Source organism: Cyprinodon tularosa, unplaced genomic scaffold (genome assembly GCF_016077235.1).
Source record: "Cyprinodon tularosa strain WSP-4 unplaced genomic scaffold, ASM1607723v1 ctg117, whole genome shotgun sequence".
Taxonomy (NCBI): domain Eukaryota; kingdom Metazoa; phylum Chordata; class Actinopteri; order Cyprinodontiformes; family Cyprinodontidae; genus Cyprinodon; species Cyprinodon tularosa.
In genome coordinates this window covers 2,757,661-2,778,189 of record NW_024037970.1, presented here as the reverse complement: position 1 = coordinate 2,778,189, position 20,529 = coordinate 2,757,661, and the positions used below count along the sequence as shown (strand labels likewise).

At 42.3% G+C, this 20,529-nt stretch overlaps 1 protein-coding gene and 1 long non-coding RNA gene across 4 annotated transcripts; one reads left to right on the top strand and one right to left on the bottom strand.

The window, feature by feature from the left end:
* Positions 1–797: 797 nt before the first annotated feature.
* Positions 798–13,412, bottom strand: LOC119798857. Of its 3 annotated transcripts, XR_005282771.1 has the most exons (5): positions 13,374–13,412; positions 11,565–11,663; positions 1,629–1,791; positions 1,293–1,536; positions 798–1,211 (listed from the first exon to the last, which is right to left on the bottom strand). It is a non-coding gene; the product is annotated as an uncharacterized LOC119798857 (long non-coding RNA). The 3 variants fall into 3 exon arrangements; XR_005282770.1 differs by lacking the exon at positions 13,374–13,412 and having other exon boundaries at positions 11,565–11,838; XR_005282772.1 differs by lacking the exon at positions 13,374–13,412 and having other exon boundaries at positions 1,293–1,533; positions 11,565–11,838.
* Positions 13,413–16,425: 3,013 nt separating this feature from the next.
* LOC119798909 (ankyrin repeat domain-containing protein 26-like) lies at positions 16,426–19,836 on the top strand. The gene has a single exon (XM_038308582.1). It carries the CDS (start codon positions 16,480–16,482, stop codon positions 19,834–19,836), a length of 3,357 nt encoding a protein of 1,118 aa, XP_038164510.1. The 5' UTR covers positions 16,426–16,479.
* Positions 19,837–20,529: the final 693 nt, after the last annotated feature.

Here is a 20,529-nt window from a genome sequence, read left to right as displayed (position 1 = left end):
GGCAAACTAATCACAGGGAGCTGAGGTAAGACAAACACACAATACACAGGGAGTGTATTTATGGCTGACTGAACAAAGGCATGACTAACGAGCTGATAATGAGCAGGTGTGAGTAGAGCTGACAAGGGAAAAGAAAACACAAGGGGGCAACAGAGGACAAGCAAAGAAAGACCTAAGAAACTTAAATAAATCCACAACACAGCAATAAAGCTAGAAAACAAAGAAAAACATGGATAAACGTGAAACTGAAAACAGAGAAAACCAACAGAACCAAGATCGTTACAGGCTGAAAGGAAATGTCAATCTTTCATTTGTTTTTGGGTTTTTTTGTTAGATTTTGTTTATATATTATCACTTTTGTCAGATTCGAGTTATTTCTGTGAATATTTTGGGTTTTCATTTCAATAAATAAGGGGCACCAACAAGTTTGTCCGCCTGCATGTTTCAGCTGAGCCCAGCATCACCATGACCTCACGATGTGCTGTTTTGCTTTAGCTTCTTTAATGAAGTATAGGAAAGCTAGCACACACAATTAATGGATGTACACCAGTATATACAGAAATACAGGACACCTGCTGGAAACAGTTCACACCTTTGAGGCGATTATTTTTTGCTGATAAATATGAGGCTGTGCCACTCCTTCGCAGGGTGGGTGTCTTGTGTTTAAATGTCAATAATGAGCTTGGAGACTGGTGATCTTTCTGAACGATATTGGTAAGAGGCTTCAGTGCGGATTCTGGGATGACCGGATGTGATCAGTCTCCACCACAGATGTTTGCAGAATAAGACACTAAACGTTTCCCAAAAGGAATCAGTATTTATTATTTACAAAAAAGTCAACATGGATGAAATGTTTGTAATATAAAGACCACAAACTTAACACGCCATTTTCAAGGTTTTAAAATACATTGATTCATGTAAACAAAGTAAATCTTTTCACAGGTTACTAATATCTGAGAATCCCAGGTTTTATGAAATCTTACAAGCAACACATTTGGTAAATGGCAGTTGAGAAAATGTAATGTATGATTATTGCAGCTTTTTATGGTATTGCAAATAAGTATTCAGTCACAAATATTCTTTTATTTTCAGAAAGATGACAGGGTCTGTAATTTTTATCATTCATTCATATCATTTTCTTTTCCTTAAAACAAAGAGACAAACCGAGTTATGTCAGCTTGGGGGTCCTGCGGCCAGGAATCCAGGTGCGACTGCACAAAGGAGAGATTGATTAGGTGGGTTCAAAGTTGGTGGGGGAAAAAATGTGGAAGACTGGTGCTTTTACTTCTTACTTGAACTCTCTGCTTGAGTTGGAGGGTGGTCTGAGGTTCCAGTTTGTGGAGGCCTTGGCTGGTTGAAGGTGGACGAGTCGTTGGAGGGCGGACAGTTAAGTTTCTGTTGGCACAGCAGAGCAGACTGTCAGCTGGAAATCTTGAATTGGTTGGAGTTCAGAGGAGGTGAGTTGTGGAACTCTCAGCGTCTCTAGAAATTTTCTTGAAGGACTTGAAAAATCCCAGAGGATCTATAGGTTTCCTGCTGAAGATTCACAAGACAAAAAAGGTAAGAGCATGAATTAACTAGAAAAGTTCAAAGATTGACTCGGCAAAAGCTCAGAGGGGCTAGAGTACCCCAAACAGGCAAACACTCTGGCGAAGAGGTGATGACAGTCAGCTGCTAATATACTCTTCTGAGGTGATGAGAGATTAGTTGCAGGTGTGGGTAATTAACAGGTGTAGGCAATCCCAAGACAGAAGTAACCCAATGGCACCATCTGGTGGACAAACGGTGGAACTGAAAAAGAACACAAAATAACCTCACAAACTGGAACCACAACATATAAGAGAGAAAAAAAAGTAAGAAAATATAATAAAATCACGAGATTTTAAAGAACTCATTTGTAAAATTTGGTGGAAAATGCATTTTTTGTCATCCACAAACAAGATGTCGGATAGCATCTTGTCCGTAGCCTCTTGTTTAAGATTTCCTCCTGTCCCCCATTCATTGCCTGTTTTAAAGGTATGTGTTTGAACTCGTGATCTTTATAAAGGATACCTGTCCTTATCTGTATCTGTATAAAAAACACAGCCTTTAAACTATGTAGGTTTGCATAGGGACCATAGGGACATGTCCCTACCATAATTTTGGTCCGACCTATTTGTCCCTACCAATAATTGCACGTGAACAACATGTTTATAATCCAGCGTTGTTACAGCAGTCGCTCCTTTTCCTCTTGCAGCTCCTCTTCCTGGTAGCTGCAGCTGCCTGGTCTTTCCTGTACCTTTCACATAGCAGCACATGGAAGTTCCATGATGGAACTGTGCTCCGCTGTTTAACTCCACTCTCTGATTTTTCCACCTTAAGTTCCTCCTTCTCTCTTTCTGATTGCTTGTTTTCTAGTCTGTATGTGCGCGTGTGTGCTTGGAGTGCAAGAAAAAAAAAAAAAATGACACTAGAATACGGCGGTTACTAAAATTAATATTAGGCTACGAAACTAGTCCAAATAAAAAAACTAAATATTATCTATGCTAAAACAGGTGAAAGCTTCTGATTGCAGTTCTGTAAAGAAGCAGGAGAGAGTTTGGATTTGTGGAACTTGAGAAATGTAAGTAACCAACATTAGGATTTCTTTATTAAACTAAATATTCTGAGTCAAACAGGAGTTCAGAAAACTGCTGTTAAAATGAACAAAGACTATAAACTATCAACATTTCTGATTCCCTTTTACCAATATTTCTTTGCTATTATTTTAATTTTTGACGGCAGTTCAGGTTTAAATCACAGGTGTTATTTCTTTTGTAGAACATAACATGAGAAGGATGCTAAATATCTGCCATTTTTTGTTTTCCACATTAAAATAGTGCTATTTAATTAACTTCTACTTCTAGAAATAGGATAAAGACAAACAGAGGAACTCTGTTTACACTGATTATATTTTTCTAGATTTCCACACGGTCCATAAGTAAATTAGTGCAAACATTCATGCCTGGTAAATAATGCTTGAATCTGGCTGTTTATTCTGGATATATTACATTACAGATAAGATTGTGTTATATTGTCTTTTATAATTGTTAAAAGTGATTTTATATTTGAAAAAACTTTGGCTCATTCTTAGTGTTGTGCTTTGTAGATGATGCCACTGAAAAAGAAAATAAACATAAGGAGGTATTTAAACAGTCAGACAGTAAGCAATATAGGATGATGATAAAACGTTTTGTTACATTTAATTCTTTACTATAAAAAACCCACTTTTATAATAGAAATATTATATGATTGTATGAAACACAGATAATCAGTGCTGTATTATGGAAGAAATGTGTTTGGAATGTTACCATAAAATTAGGGCTGCAACTTATGATTATTTTTCAAAGTGATTCATCCGTCGATTTTTTTTTTTTTTTCCGATTAATAATCAGATAGACAAAGGTTCCTTAAAGAAGATTTTTTACTAAATTAAACAAGGTGAAACAGAAACGTTTCCTCTTGAGGAATTCTGGATGGAGAATATTGACAGACAAAATTTTTTTTTGTCTTAAATGCAAAATGTTTACATATTTTTTTTACAGTCTTGGTATAATTCCTGCTCTAAGTGGGTGGCTCTGTCGGCTAAATCAATTAATCAATTACTAAATTAGGTGACAATTATTTAAATAATCCATTAATATGATTGTTTCATCCCTAGATAAAATATATGAAATTGGCTTCACAGTAACTATAGCCCATATGTACAACCTGTAAAGTGAAGTTAATATTTTAAATGCTCAGTGTCAGTTCCTCTTATAGTTCCAGTGCAGATGTAAATACAATACATTTATTTGCCATCCCTTGAATGTATTATTTTGCATGATACAGAGAGAGCATATTAGATTAAAAAAATCAGAGTGGGGTTTACCTCGTCTCCTCGTCTCCAGTCTGCTGCCTGGAGACGAGGCCAGCAGTCATATGTTTATATTACCATTTTTTTTTATGTATTTATTACTGTTTTCAAGGCAGCACTTAAATGAAATAGGTTAGAGTTGTTTTAAAAGAAATTTATTTTTGTATACTGTTGTGCAAAATAATATCCTGCAGATAATGAATAAATGATTAACCAGAACTGGAGTTATAGTTAATTATTTAACATATTCAAAATCGGAGGTGAAATCAATTTAGTGTTCTTAGTTGAATAAATGTAGCTTTAATTTACTTAATTACCAGGGTTTGTTGTTTCACCTTTGGAGGGTTCCTGGACCGGCTGTTAAAATTCAGGTATCCACACCAATCTAGTGACCCAGGCTAAGTTATCAGAAGAGCTATTAATTATCATTAAAGAACCTTTTTATCTCTGTTTATTCACACTATTACCAAAGGGGGTGGATCTGGCCTGAGTGATTAATCGTCCGCTATATGAAACACAGAACCACTACAAGTTAAACAATGACGTCTTTATTCTAATAATTCAGGATTACAGAAAATCTAAGATCTATGCAAACACTACACGATAGTAGAAAATAAACACGAGCTAGATTAAATGACTAGTTTAAAGAAAACAAAAAAGAATAAAACTCTAAGAGTCTGTTTAACTGGCTTCTGAGATTGTCCAAGCTAGGGCAGATGTTGATACACTACACTATACTACACGCACTAAACAAACACACTGCGTTTACTGTAGGTTGTTTCTAGGGGTGTAAATAACATTCGTTTTGTATCGATGCATCGATCCAAAAGCCGACGATCCGATGCATCGACACGTCCGCAAGATAATCGATTAATGTTTTTTTTTTCCCCCTCCGGTCTATTTTTATCCATTTGCTCCTGGGCGTAATTCTCCCTCCCGTGCTGCGGTGGCGCTAAACCTATTTTGCCATCCTACCGCGCTTCCTGGTTATACTCTTACAGCAGTTTGTTGCAGCAAGCTTCACACAGACATTTTTAAATTATGCTCAGTATTGAAGCGTGGTCTGGGCTACACGCTGTGGGTCTAGATACGGCCGAGGCGATGAGGAAGTGGGGGCGAGTTTAGTCCGACGACGGAGGGACAATGGGGCAAAAAGAGCGGAGATTCAGCTGGAAAAAGGCTCCCAGCGTTCTCGCGCACCTCGCTCTTCTAGCGGGTCAAACTTCACGAGTTGTTTTCCGCAATTTCGGTCATAAAAACAAAACTAGCCGGCCTCCTGTCTGGTGCACTGTTTGCAATCAGCTACAATCTGGGAGAGGAGCAGCAGAGCGTCTCTCAAGGGGGCGGTGACGCAACACTCTGGAGCCTTCTTCTTCTTCTTTTTTTTAATGGCGGTCGGCAAACAACTTATAGGTGCATTACCGCCACCTTCCAGAATGGAGTATGGACCAGACAAACTATTATATTCTCCCTAAAATACCCGTTCTTCTTAGAAAATTAAAAATACCCCCAAAAACTACATCCCCAGATGACCTTTGAAACAATTCCCTTATATCTAGTTTATTTTTATTCCTGTCTAACTCTCTACACAACATCTCTCTTTCCTGAATATATTTATTACATTCTAAAAAAATATGTTGGACAGTTTCTCTGGAGCCGAGGTATTGCATTGAACTCATTACACTGATATTGTGCAGTATTTTTGCAGTATTTTTTGATGCAACTTTTCTACTTCTGTTATTTGCTGTTGTTTCTAAAGAAAATGCATAATGATATTACAGCTTTCATTGATTTATTTCAAACTTGAAACTTTGTTTAGCCTGTAAGGTGTAAAAAAAAAAAATAATAATAATAAAAAAAAAATTAACCGATTAATCGATTAATCGAATCGAATCGTGGTGTATTCTTAAGTATCGAAAATAATCGAATCGTTGGGTCAGGAAATCGATACTGTATCGAATCGCCATGATGGATGAGATTTACACCCCTAGTTGTTACCTATACGGCAGGTGTAGAACGTGCGGATAAAACGATAAGCAGGTTTCTTTCAACGTGCAACTTCCCCTTTAATTTGACAGGTTGCCAATCGCATTTAAATCTGTGGGTTTTTAATGGTTCAAATCACTCACCTTTCAGTAAGTAAGCTTGGCTGGGTTTGATAGTGTGCATATGTATATATATGTATATATATATATATATATATATATATATATATATATATATATATATATATACATATATAAAGATGTGTGCGCGTGTATGTATATATGTATAGAACACTGTTAAACAAAAGACTCTTGCACACAAAATGGATAATGCAGTGTTGGAAAACCTGGCAGAAGTGGTAAAAGTTGTCAGCAGCTGCACAATTAAACCTGAGGTTTTGTTTTTTTATACCCGCAGTTTTAAGTTTACCATTCTCCAGTTGTTAAAACACTGTTTGTCCACAGCACAGAAAGCAACAGTGAAACAGCTTAAAAGAGAAAAAAACCAAACAAACAAAAAAACAAGTCACTCCTTCTTTACACCATTCAGCTGCAATTTCAGAAACCACCACCAGAGGGAGACAAGGGGTCTTCGCCTGGGAATTTTCAAACTGTGGTTTCAATGACAACCCTAAGCCACCAGATGGCGTCAAAGAGAGCACTACGCTATTTGGATCTCAAAACACTGGAATCAGCTGAGTAGTTGTAATTACACAAGCCACCACTAGAGGGAGACAAAAAGCATTAGAGACCGTTCAAAACTTTAAATTTTTACCAAATCTAGAAAGGGGATCAGAGGTGTGCGATCTTTTTAGCAAGCTGCTTCCAGATGTGTCATCTAACCTGCGTACATTTCTGACAACTTAAGAGGATATCATGTCAAGTTTTACCACTTCTGTTGGATCCATCCAGTGCATTACAGGTGCTGGTCATAAAATTAGAATTTCATGAAAAAGTAGATTGATTTCAGTAATTCCATTTAAAAAGTGAAACTTGTATATTATATTCATACATTACATACAAACTCATATATTTCAGATGTTTATTTTGTTTAATTTTGATGATTACAAATGACAACAAATGAAAATCTCAAATTCATCATATCAGAAAATTAGAATATTACTGAAGACCAATAAAAACAAAGGATTTATAGAAATGTTGGCCAACTGAAAAGTATGAACATGAAAAGTATGAGCATGTACAGCACTCAGTATTTAGTTGGGCCTCCTTTGGCCTGTATTACTGCAGCAATGCGGCGTGGCATGGAGTCGATCAGTCTGTGGCACTGCTCAGGTGTTATGATAGCCCAGGTTGCTCTAATAGTGGCTTTTAGCTCTTCTGAATTGTTGGGTCTGGTGTATTGCATCTTCTTCTTCACAATACCCCATAGATTTTCTATGGGGTTAAGGTCAGGAGAGTTTGCTGGCCAATTAAGAACAGGGATACCATGGTCCTTCAACCAGGTACTGGTAGCTTTGGCACTGTGTGCAGGTGCCAAGTCCTGTTGGAAAATGAAATCTGCATCTCCAAAAAGATGGTCAGCTGCAGGAAGCATGAAGTGCTCTAAAACTCCCTGGTATGTGGCTGCGTTGACCCTGGACCTCAGAAAACACAATGGACCAACACCAGCAGATGACATGGCACCCCAAACCATCACTGACTGTGGAAACTTTACACTGGACTTCAAGCAACGTGGATGAAGTGCCTCTCTTCTTTTCCTCCAGACTCTGGGACCTTGATTTCCAAAGGAAATGCAAAATTTACTTTCATCAGAGAACATGACTTTGGACCACTCACCAGCAGTCCAGTCCTGTTTCTCTTTAGCCCAGGCAAGACGCTTCTGACGCTGTCTGTGGTTCAAGAGTGGCTTGACACAAGGAATGCGACAGCAGAAACCCATGTCTTTCATACGTCTGTGTGTGGTGGTTCTTGAAGCACTCACTCCAGCTGCAGTCCACTCTTTGTGAATCTCCCCCACATTTTTGAATGGGTTTTGTTTCACAATCCTCTCCAGGGTGCGGTTATCTCTCTTGCTTGTACACTTTTTTCGACCACATCTTTTCCTTCCCTTCGCCTCTCTATTAATGTGCTTGGACACTGAGCCCTGTGAACAGCCAGCCTCTTTAGCGATGACCTTTTGTGTCTTGCCCTCCTTGTGCAAGGTGTCGATGGTCGTCTTTTGGACAACTGTCAAGTCAGCAGTCTTCCCCATGATTGTGTAGCCTATAGAACTAGACTGAAAGACCATTTAAAGACTTTTGCAGGTGGTTTGAGTTAATTAGCTGATTAGAGTGTGGCACCAGGGGCCATCAATTTTGAACCGTTTCACAATATTCTAATTTTCTGATATGATGAATTTGAGATTTTCATTTGTTGTCATTTGTAATCATCAAAATTAAACAAAATAAACATCTGAAATATATGAGTTTGTATGTAATGTATGAATATAATATACAAGTTTCACTTTTTAAATGGAATTACTGAAATCAATCAACTTTTTCATGATATTCTAATTTTATGACCAGCACCTGTATACTAACAAATTTTTTATGAGTTTTTAGGTTTAATCTTTTTACATCATGTGCATTGTTATTCTGTTAGCCAGATTAGACAGAGTAGAAGGCCTTCCTTCACATTGCGGATGTCACTGTGTGTACGGAGGTCATCTAATCGGGACAGCCTTCGTGTCTTTAAGAATACACAGGATATGGGCACATCTTGGAGCCGGTCTGATAGGAGAGCTATCTGTAACCCTGAAGCATAGAAGCAACCTGCATGAAGTTCAAGACATGGATGGCGTGTCAGTTTCTGATACGGACAGCTAAGCATCCACATGATGCAACACAGACTCAGAAGGTATAAGAAGCAGGAGATGACGTTGTTCGAGGCTCAATCTTTGTTAGACGCTCGCGGACGTGATTTTTGAGCCCACAGCTGTGCAAGCTTCAAGCATTTTCTCTGTCCTGTAACGACCTGATCTGGAATAAACTCTGTTATTTTTTTACTCCTGTTCCTTTTTATATGGTTTTACCCAGTTTGAGTTAAGAGTAGTAAATAACTTGCTCCCATGAAAAGAACCGGTGAGGAAGCCCCCGAGGCGCAAAGGCTTTATCTTAGGGGTCATAACTTCCTCATTTTTAACAGATATTTTGACATTATAGTCCTTTCCTTAAGAAGAGACTAGTTTAAAAGCTGTGAAATTTTTAATATGGAAATGAAACCTTATGAGATCAGTGCATGTTTTCCTGTGTGTTAACATACACTCAATCTGAATGGTACTATGCACATGTGACTTTAAGAATGGAGGCACACTCCATTCCACAGAAGTGGATTCTGGGTTGCATTTGATTCTTTCTACCTGTTCTATGGAGAAGAATGTTACAAATGCAAGATGTTGAGTACCTTCTATCGGGATGAGAACTGGTCCGATCCAGTTCATCTGTAAATTGAGCCAAATGGATGTAACCCCCCTTTGCTTAGGAGGAGTTTGTTCCAAAAGGGCTGATGATTGGAGCTGACAGCAGGCAGAATGTTCTGAGGAACACACCTGCTTCCTGTCATATGATGGAGACGATTGATTTGTCACCTGCTGGGGAGCGTGTCGGGTTGCTTTGCAGCCTCCCTGGACCTCTGCTGGTGAGCCATGGGCAGCAGCTGACCTGAACAGGCCAGAACCGGTTCTACAGTCTAAGTAAGACCCATTTTCTGATCTTGCATCCTGGGAAATGTTGCTGACTTCCTGGTAGGGAAGATTTTCTGAGCGGGTATTGGTCTTCTCTGAGAAGAGGTGGACCAAAATGGAGGTCTTTCCTGATGAGATCTGAGGGGATTCTGGGGGCTTACAGTACCACCTGGACCTTTTCCAGTAAGTGTAATAAGGAATTTGTGGAAGGTAAGTCCCCACCTAGTAAAGCTGATGAAGGCTTCAGGTCAGGTTTTTCTGGGGGATTTTCATGTTCAGCTGGGGTTTCGAGGGGTTGTTGATCTGACGAACCATTTCTATTAACAATCTACGGAGCTTAGCTTCCATCTCCTTCATGGCTGACTGCTCTATCTTCTCATCCTGATGTCTCCCTTCATACTCCTTCTTTAGCTTCCTTTGGTCAGGCGGTCTGTTATATCGGCTCATCTCTGATCTGTACCTCGTTTGGAACCCACTGTCCTCTCTATTCTGTGAACTCTTCCAATCCTGGAAACCTCTCTTTTCTTGTGGGCGAGTATCACAATTGCGAGATCCGTTTTTAAATCTAGCTTTGGAAGGAGGAACCTCTTGTCCCTCCCACTCTAACTTTCTCCCTTATTCTGCCTGAACCTGTAGGACCCTGTTTTCGCTATCGGTACCCTTGCTGGTGCGGACGCGCCTTTCCCATGCTTTCTGTGCATATTTCCTAATTTCTTGTATGGTGAGGGTTTTGGTTCAGCAGTACATGGTAACATCGTATCTTATGCATTAGTGAAGATTGTGGAGGAAAATAAATTTTAGTGAGTAGTCTTCCTCCAGCCCAGGGGCAATGTGCCCCTGAAAATATGCAGCTTGCAACCGACAGTAAAAACCTCTCGGCGATTCATTTCGTTTCTGTTGGATGCCGAGGGCACTGAACATCACGGAGCCCGGATCAGTGTGCACTGAATATTCCTCTCTCAGTGCCTGACAAAGAGAAGAATAGCGGTCTCGGACAGAGGGCTGGAGGCTTTTTATGAACACACGCAGGCTTCTTGAAGTAGTTTTCCAGATTTCCAACTTTAACTTCTCCCGGGCGGAGGGCGGTAGTCTTCAATGGTGGATTCAGTGTTGCTGGGGTCAAAACGCTCTGGCCTGAGTGATTAATCGTTCGCTATATGATACACAGAACCACTACAATTTAAATAATGATGACTTTATTCTAATAATTCAGCATTACAGAAAATCTAACACACATGAAAACATTACACGCTATTAGAAAATAAACACAAGGTAGATTAATTGACTAGTTTAAAGAAACTCCGGAGGTTTCTGTCTCCCCAGTTAGCGCAGCCGCTATGCAAGATGGGACGCTGCGATCCGTGACTTTTGACGCAGGAAAAACGAAAGCTACTTCCAGTTAGCTTTCTCCTGACATTTCACGTGAAATGGGCCTCTCCTCACAGGCGGTCAAACCCAGTTAAAGAGGAAGATTTAACTCGCACTCGCCCGTTTTAAACCATGAGTGACATAAGGGCATTTCCTGTTGAAGTTTCAGCCTCCTCCATCAGCTGATTGGTCCATGCGTTAGCTCACTGCCTTTACAGTGGGCAGTTACAGTACTTTCCAGAGAATCTTTTGTGAAAAAGGAAAGGGGGATGGTTTTAGATGGTTCATTAAACTGATTTGGGCTCTCTTGTGGCAATACATCCCAACAATACACATGTGTACACAAAAATAAATCTGTCTGTCTTGAGTAGCAAACCTTTCAGAAAAACCTGTCAAAAGACATAATACTGCGAGGCTTGACCAAACTACCGTCCCAGTCCTTGGTGGTGTAGAACAAAAAAAAAACTAATAAAGTTCACACATGACAGGAACAAATGAGCAAATAAATATCTCTAGTGGCGAACGATTCAATTCTGCATCTTTTTGGACTGATTTGCCTATCACCAAAAACCCAAACAATTCCCTGCTTTTACTGAAAACACACCAGTAATGTCTGCAGATAAAAAAGCTAGAACATCCATACTACAACTTTTACCTGAACCAGCCAAATGCCATCTTTAGTGTCCTCCACTAATTCATAGAAGTGCATCTCCCCACTTGATGGCCGAGTACAGCTCACCTTGAGTCAGTTCACCTGGAAAGGGGAATAAAAATCAGAAAGTTCAGATGCTAAACTCTAAATGTTCTATAACTACTAAAACATAAGAACATTTAAAAGTGATAATCTCAGCAGATTGCAGCAAAAAAAGTTTGAGAAACGTTGCCGAATCTCATCCAGCACCACCACGCCTTGAGATCACATGAAGTGCATGCATAAATGTAGATAGAAATTATATTATACAATGTTTAGCAGCTCCCCAGCACTTGAATTAATTTGTGCGGTCTCGACGGGTGATTTCCAATGTTTGTTTATTTTTCTTTGATGTGGACCATCAGTCATCTCAATCATCTTGCATTACCTCAGTCACCGTAATCACCGTGAAAACTAAACAGATATACAAATATTAGAATATAAACATTAACTTACAACACACAAACAACAAAATAAAACATACTTCGCTGCTTTCACCGGGTAACGCTAAGTGTTGATAGTGCCAAGCACATCTCTGACAGTTTGTTGAAGTCATTCATTGATACAATGATTTGCCAGCCTTTATAGGGCCTGCCCTCATTTAGCTACGGCAGCCCGTAAGGTACATAACAAAAAAAACAACAAAACTTTACAAAGTGCAAATACAATTAAACAAAATACGAACCACCAGTGCTAATCAAAACAGACACAATCTGCAACATCCTTTAAATAATTAGCAATAAATAGTCTACAAAAGTGAATAATTTAGGCAACTTAATTGAATTGGTTCTCTATCCACTACACTCCCACCAATAATACTTGAATTATCAAAACAAAATCATGCATTAATTTAAAGTTTCCTTTAAAACCACGCAGATTGTTTAAAACTTACTTGTCTGTGTACATTCGGTTTATGAGTCACTTTCCAATAACACCACCAATTTTTGCACCAGTCTTTCTATCACTGAACTCTTTGAGATAATATCCCTTCCTGATCTTTGATCTCCTGTTCTAAACTTCCCTCTTCTAACCAAGCCATCACTATCAACCACTGTTTCCAAAACACGACCCAACTGCCACCTATTTCTTGGGAGAAAATCCTCTTTTACAATTACAACATCATTTACTTTTAGATTGTGCCGAATTACATGCCACTTTTGTCTAATGGAAATATTCTGGAGGTATTCCCTCTTCCACCGACTCCAAAACTGTTCAACCAGAAACTGTACACTGCGCCAACGTTTTGAGGAATAAATATCCTCCCTCACAAATTTTCCTACAAGAGGTAGGGCAGATTCAGATTTCATTTAAAGCAAATAGTTGGGTGTTAAAGGTTTGAGAGAACCAGGGTCATTTATTCCCTTTAATGTTAAAAGACAACTATTAATTATAATTCAATTCAGTTTATTTATATAGCACCAAATTCACAACACAAGTCATCTCAAGGCTCTTTACAGTTCAACCAGATCATACAGTCAAATTGATTTAAAGTTTTCTCTCTAAGGAAAACCATTTGATTGCATTGACTCATTTACTCAAATACAATCCCTCACACTGAGCATGCTTGTAGCGACAGTGGAGAGGAAAAACTCCCTTTTAACAGGAAGGAACCTCCAGGAAAACCAGGCTCAGTGTGAGCGGCCATCTGCCTTCTGACAGAAGCAGAGACACAAAAAGCAGCTGCAAAAGGCGACCACGTCCAGGAGGCACACAGCCAGGCAGATGAGCTCCGAGCCAGCTCCCATGCCAGAGGATGAAAAGAGCATATCCAACCAGTCACGGTCAGAGAAACAGGCCCACACTGGAAAACAGGCCAATCTCCAGCATCTATAAACAAGGGTGTTGATGGAAGCAGCACAGCTGATGTTTCTCTCCAGGATGGCATCACAGCAAAACAGGAACAGACGAGGTAAAAACTACCCTGAGGAAAAGCAGAGAGAGCATAACGTTATAGCCATGGCTTCATTAAAGAAAGTTCTTAATAAAGCCTGCGTGGGATGGTTGGGCCCCAATCCCGGGGAGGCTTTTGCTGGGGGTGGTCTGGTCCAGGTGCGGGGTGGGGCTCGAAGCAGGAATGAGATGGGTTGGTGTGGTGGTGTCACGGCTCCCCTCCCCCCATCCGGATTTCAGGTTTACCACCGGTGCCGCCGGGTCTTTGGGCCTGGTATTATTGGATGTGAGTGTTATGTGTGAATGTGTATCCGCCCTTTTTTTAATTTATTTTTTTTGTGTGTGTGGTACGAGTGGGGGCACTAGGGTGGGAAGGCGTGATTGAGACTGTGAGTTTTTTTTCTCCCAGGTTGGTGTCTGAACTGCCCCCTCTCCCAAACACATCTCAAGTCTCTGCTAAGGGCGGAGTCCATTCCCCCCCATCCTGCTCTCCCTCCGCTGGCTGGCGTCGGGGCCCGCCGGTGCACTGGTGGAGCTCGAGGTTTGGGGGTGGATGCTGGCTCATTCCTGGCGGCCTCTCCGCAGGGCCCGGCCGGCCGGGGCCTGGCTGGGGCTCCTGACTGGAGGTCGGCCCAGGGTCAGATTCACTTCAGGGTGGCTGGCTGCCGGCGGCCCCGCAGCTCCCCGGGGCACCGACATTGCGGTGGCTGGGGGACTTCCTCAGGGCTGTCTCTCCTCCTCCCTTGGTGGGGGTCTGATTTCCCGGGGCAGGCCCCTCCTTGGTACCTTCGCTCTTGGGGTCCCTTTGGGCATCTGGGGCTTTGGGTCTCCCGGCGCTGGACACAGTGCTCTCAGGGGGCGCCTCTTTGGCTCTCAACAACCACTATTGAGCATTTTCTCTATGGATAAACTTTACATGCACAAGCGCACTCTCACAAACAGCTACAGGTGCTTTGTTCCAGGTACTCAGAGATTCACTTCCATACAGAAAGCCCACATTCATATCTTCAGGTAACATAGAGTACATGTCAGACTAAATAATACTACTTCAGCGATAGTATCAATGTGTTATTTTATTGTATGTCTCGTACCATGTCTTTCGGTTGTGCTGTTCTTTTTACATCTCGTTGCAGATGATGAAGCAGACTGAAAATGTTTTGTCATTGTCTCCTTTAGGGCTGCAAGAACGAATCGATAAAATCGATAAAAATCGACTTTTAAAAGCGTTGGCATTGAATTTCATCATCGATTAGTTGTGTGTCCCTCTCATCGCTTCAGTCAGAGCCGCAGGATGTTTACCCGCAGCGTCCAGACTGCAAATGAAGCGCGCATGCGCCGGGATTGACGGCACAAATTGATCACAATAATTAAAATAGCCTGCGCTTCGTAAAGCGAAAAAAGTCGTAACATGCAACTTTTGTAAAAACAAATTAACATGGCACGGAAGTACCACTGTTATGATGCAGCACCTGAAAAGAAAACACGTTGGACCCTTCGATGGCAGTGAAGATAGCTGATCAGCAGGATGAGTAACCATGTTTGTTTCATTTTAAAGTGGGGAAAGGTAACGTTAGTTACTCAGGTAGCTCATCTGATGCTTTCCTTACCTTGTAAGTAGGTTACAGACAGTGATAAGGTTGGCTACTTATTTTACTTTTAATTTCATTTGAATTAGCTTAAGCAGCGTTTATATTTACTTTATAAATAAATTAACTTGCAAATTATGAGGGCAAGGCTTTTAAAGTTTAAATCTTCTGGCAAAGATAAAGTAAAGAAGATCCTGCAATTTATGGAAGTAAAGCAGAATAAAATCCAGCAAGATCAGTAATATGTCAATTAATTATATGCCACATTCCCATGTAAATATCTGTCTTTGGAGGATGTGTTTTTTAGCACCCCTAGTTAGAGGTTAATATAAAAAATATTTTTTGTCCGATTCATCGATTATTCTAAAAAATAATCGGCCGAAACATGATTTTTAAAATAATCGTTAGTTGCAGCCCTAGTGTCCTTTCTATCTCCTCTTTCTTTCATCTTTTCCCTTTTTCTTCTTCTGTTTTTTTTGCTCTATTTACATTGCAGTGTCCATATAAACTGTAAAACTCCCTGCATAATTATAATAAAGCAATTTATATGCATGAAACAAGTGGAGCAATATGGCAATTGCCATACTGCTACACTTGTGATAGTAAAATCTGTTGGGCTATTTATGGCATCTAGACAATTATTATTATTGCCAGACAGGACACTGTAAAAAAAAAAAAATAAAAATTTTTTTTTTAAAAAATCAAAAGTCACATGACAATGACAGTTGGAATTAGAATGCAACAGTTTGAATTTTGGACTTAAAAGGCAATCTAAAAATGGGTGTGGCTACAAATGGGTGTGGCTTCATAGGTGATGTCATCAGTTCTAAACCGGTGACATCACAGACCTCAGTATTCAAACACATTTCACAAAGGACGGCGAACAGTCAACACAGGTTTTTCCTTTTGAGAATCTATTTCTCGGTTTGCTTTTATTCTAATCTTTTAACCTGTGGATAAAGTGTGTACATTGTGTAAAACTACCTTCCTGTATACAAGCAATGGATTCCTCAACTCAAGAAGAAAAACTAGCTCATTCTAGTTCGAAAAACACAGAAGTGACCCAAGAGGGAAAAGATAAAAGCTTAAAACTCTTAAGTGACGTGTCGGACGATGAAAAAAGGTTGTTGACTAGAAGACAGCAGAAAAGGAAGATGAAGAAGCCTGAAGACATAGACACAGGAGACGATTTAGATGAGCTCACCGAGTCCTCGGACACATCCACAGATTACATGGACTCGGCCAACTCAGGCTACCGTCATGCATCCCCCTTCATGCTAGCTCATTCTAGTTCGAAAAACACAGAAGTGACCCAACAGGGAAAAGATAAAAGCTTAAAACTCTTAAGTGACGTGTCGGACGATGAAAAAAGGTTGTTGACTAGAAGACAGCAGAAAAGGAAGATGCAGAAGCCTGAAGACATAGACACAGGAGACGATTTAGATGAGCTCACCGAGTCCTCGGACACATCCACAGATGACATGGACTCGGCCAACTCAGGCTACCGTCATGCATCCCTCCTCATGCAGAGGCTGAGTTCATCCACTTTTGACTCAATCAGTACCACACAGCTGCAGAACATTCTCCATAGGTATGATCTCAACATTGAAAAACTGAATAGCCGCCATGGGTATCTGGAAGAGAAGATGTGCCACCTGCAAATGGAAAGGGAGACACTAAAAGTCTCCCTGGAGGAACTTAAACATGAGAAATCTCTGCTAAAGCGCAAGCAGTTAGAACTAAAGACCCAAATCACAAACCCGAAATTTCAACTGAAGCAAGAGCAGGAAAACCATCATGCCAACATGATGTACAACGCTACCAGGGATAAGTTGCGGAGGTTAGAGGAGCAGCAACAGATGGAGGTTCAGGTGAAGCAGAAAGTGGAGCTGGATATGAGAACGCTGATCAGCAACACCAAACAGCTGGAAGAGGAGCACGCCGAGACTCAGAGGCTGCTGGCTCAGGAACGCAGCACACGGGCCCTGCAGGAAAATCTGCTGAACAGTCATCTCCCTAAGCAGCAAGAGGTGGAGAACAAGAGAATCATCAGCAGCAGCAGCAGTGAGGCTTTGTCTCAGCTCACAGAAGCCAGTGACAGAGAACGAGAGCTTCTCCAGCAGACGGCTTCGCTGCAGGAGCAGCTGTCCATGCTGAGGAACGATCTAGAACGATCGCAGGCCAATGGCGAGCTTAAAGAGAGCCATCTGCTGGAGGAGAACGAGATGCTGAAAGAGCAGCTGGAAAACGAACGGCAGGCCCGTGAGACGCTGGAGGCAGAGGTGGAGTCGACTCGCAGCCGCCTGGCCAGAGCTGTGCAGGAGGCAGAGCTCAGTCTGGCAGCTCATTCAGACTCTGAGAAAACTTTGATCCGGGAGAGAGAAGAACACCAGAGAATCAGAGACCGACTCAATGGTGAATTAGCCTCCCAGCGTGAGGCAGTAAACAGCCTGTCACAGAAGCTGGACAAAGCTGAAGCTCGTGCAAACAGCATGAAAAACGAGGTGTATCAGGTCACTCTGCAGCTAACAGAGAAAGGTCTGCTGCTGGACGTCCTGCAGAGAGAGAAGGAGCAGGCGGCGACTCGCACCAAGGAACTAGAAAACGCTCTGCATGCAGAGAGGGAGCAGGTCAGCCATGCAGCAGCGCGCCATGAAGCAACGCAAAAACGGCTAGCCCAAGCCCAGAGCGAGGCCATGCTGCTACGGCAACAACTAGAGGAGGCCATAAACAAGGGATCTGCAAAGGAGCGTGCCGTCACAGACGCCCAGGAGCGCTTCACAGACATCCTGTCCAAGCTGCGCTCTGATGGCGAGGGGAGGGTTCAGATGGTGGAGGACAGAAACAAGGAGTTGGCTGCCAAGGCTGCAGATCTTCGTGATCAGATTTATAAGTTAGAGGAAGAGAAAAATGAACGAGAGACCAGCATGAGGCAGCTACAACAGGAGCTAGCCGACTCTCTGAAGAAGCTGTCAATGAGCGAAGCCTCCCTGGAGTTCAACACACGCTATTGCAATCAACTGGAGGAGGAGAAAGCTCGTCTCCTCAAAGACAACGACCGACTCAGAGTAAAGCTTGATGAAAGCGAGGATCAGTACGTTCAGGCAAAGCGACGGATCAACAGCCTGAAGAGCAGTCTGGGCGACAGGGAGAAGGAACTAAGCAGTGCAGCTCAGAAACTCCAGGAGGCGCTGTCTGCCGCCGCTGCTGCAGAGCTGACCGTCAAACAGCTGGAGGGCGCCGTGCAACGGCTGGAGATCGAGAACGCCAAGGAACTAGAAAACGCTCTGCATGCAGAGAGGGAGCAGGTCAGCCATGCGGCAGCGCGCCATGAAGCAACGCAAAAACGGCTAGCCCAAGCCCAGAGCGAGGCCATGCTGCTACGGCAACAACTAGAGGAGGCCATAAACAAGGGATCTGCAAAGGAGCGTGCCGTCACAGACGCCCAGGAGCGCTTCACAGACATCCTGTCCAAGCTGCGCTCTGATGGCGAGGGGAGGGTTCAGATGGTGGAGGACAGAAACAAGGAGTTGGCTGTCAAGGCTGCAGATCTTCGTAATCAGATTTATAAGTTAGAGGAAGAGAAAAATGAACGAGAGACCAGCATGAGGCAGCTACAACAGGAGCTAGCCGACTCTCTGAAGAAGCTGTCAATGAGCGAAGCCTCCCTGGAGGTCAACACACGCTATTGCAATCAACTGGAGGAGGAGAAAGCGCGGCTCCTCAAAGACAACGACCGACTCAGAGTAAAGCTTGATGAAAGCGAGGATCAGTACGTTCAGGCAAAGCGACGGATCAACAGCCTGAAGAGCAGTCTGGGCGACAGGGAGAAGGAACTAAGCAGTGCAGCTCAGAAACTCCAGGAGGCGCTGTCTGCCGCCGCTGCTGCCGAGCTGACCGTCAAACAGCTGGAGGGCGCCGTGCAACGGCTGGAGATCGAGAACGCCCGACTGGAAGCTGCCGACACTCGCCTCGATCTGGAGCTGAAGAGCCGCTCTAAGTTAAGCCTGCGTCTGGCCGAGTTGGAAAAAGAAAAAGGAGAGCTCACCTCTCAGATGGAGATGGAAAAGAAGAAAGCGGAGAAAATGGCTGAGCAGAAGAAGGCCGCCGACACTCGCCTCGATCTGGAGATGAAGAGGAACATTGAGCTTCAAAAAGAATTGTACACCTTCGGATGGATGAAGGAAAAGGTGGATAATCTGCAGGGACAGCTGGAGAAGGAAACGTCTCTTCGTAACCAGCTAGAGAAGATCAACGAGGAGCTTAAGGATCAGGTGGCGTCCCTAAAAGGATTGGTCCGTAGTCACGATGAGCAGGAGAGAAGCAAGAGGCTGCTGGAGGAGGAGGTGTTGGAGCTGAGGCGCCAACTGGAGGCAAATCATATCCAGAGGGAGCAGTACCGCCGTGAGATAGAGGAGAAAGCCCAGCAGGACCTTAAAGAGAAACTGGAGCAAGTCAACCTGTTCCTCCAGTCCCAGGCAGCTTCTCAAGAACAACTAGACCAGCTTAAAGCTGCCAATGAGGCCAACCTGCGCACCCAGCTGGAGCAGAGGATCCAGAAGCTGGAGGCGGAGCTGGGCCGGGCCCGCAGCGGTCAGCTGGAGAGTCTGAACCAAAGAGAGTCTGAACTAGAGCGCTACCGACAGCTCTACAATGAAGAGATGCGCCAGCGGAAGTCCCTCGCTGCTAAACTGGACAGGACCAACAGTCGGCTCTCAGAAGCTCCAAGCTGCTCAGTGCAGCAGGTCCGTCCTTGCTAACGGGAGCCCCGTGGGTCTTTCCCCAGCGGCCCCCGGGGCCACCTTCGGGCCCTCAACAGGAGCTTTGGTTTTCCCCTCAGTCCTGTGACAGAGTGCAGGGTGGAGGACTACCTGGCTAAGATGCAGAGTGAGTTGGATAAAAACCCTATATCTATACAAAAACCGCGTATCTATACATATCTATCGATCGATTGATAGATATGTATAGATATATATCTATATATATTCTTTATATTTTTATCATTTGTGGGTTCTCTCCGGGTGCTCCGGCTTTTTCCCAAAGTCCAAAAAAGAAGTTAGGTTAATTAGCTTCTCTAAATTGTGTTATATATGTATGTACATATATAAATATTGTTTAAATTTGTAGAATTTAAATTTTCCTCTGAATTGGGTGATTCCATAAATGACCTACTGACTACTAAATGTTTTAGTCTTTTAGTGTTTCTTAAAGCCAGACCGTTGCCATTTGAAATGACTTTAACTTTGTTTCATGTCTGTGATCGGATTTGTTTCTACAAAATTAAACAACTGAATGAACATCCACGTAGCAATGGTAACACTGAAATAACACATCATAATAACACACCCTAAATAAATGCAACGTTTGGGTTGGAAAATAGATTGAATCTAAAAAATAATTATTAATATTTGTGAATGTTTTGCCATGCTTTTTTAAACATACTACAGTTTATT

Bases quoted from the DNA above. Each gene is read 5' to 3' on its own strand.
- LOC119798909 (XM_038308582.1), top strand. From the start codon at position 16,480: ATGCAGAAGCCTGAAGACATAGACACAGGAGACGATTTAGATGAGCTC.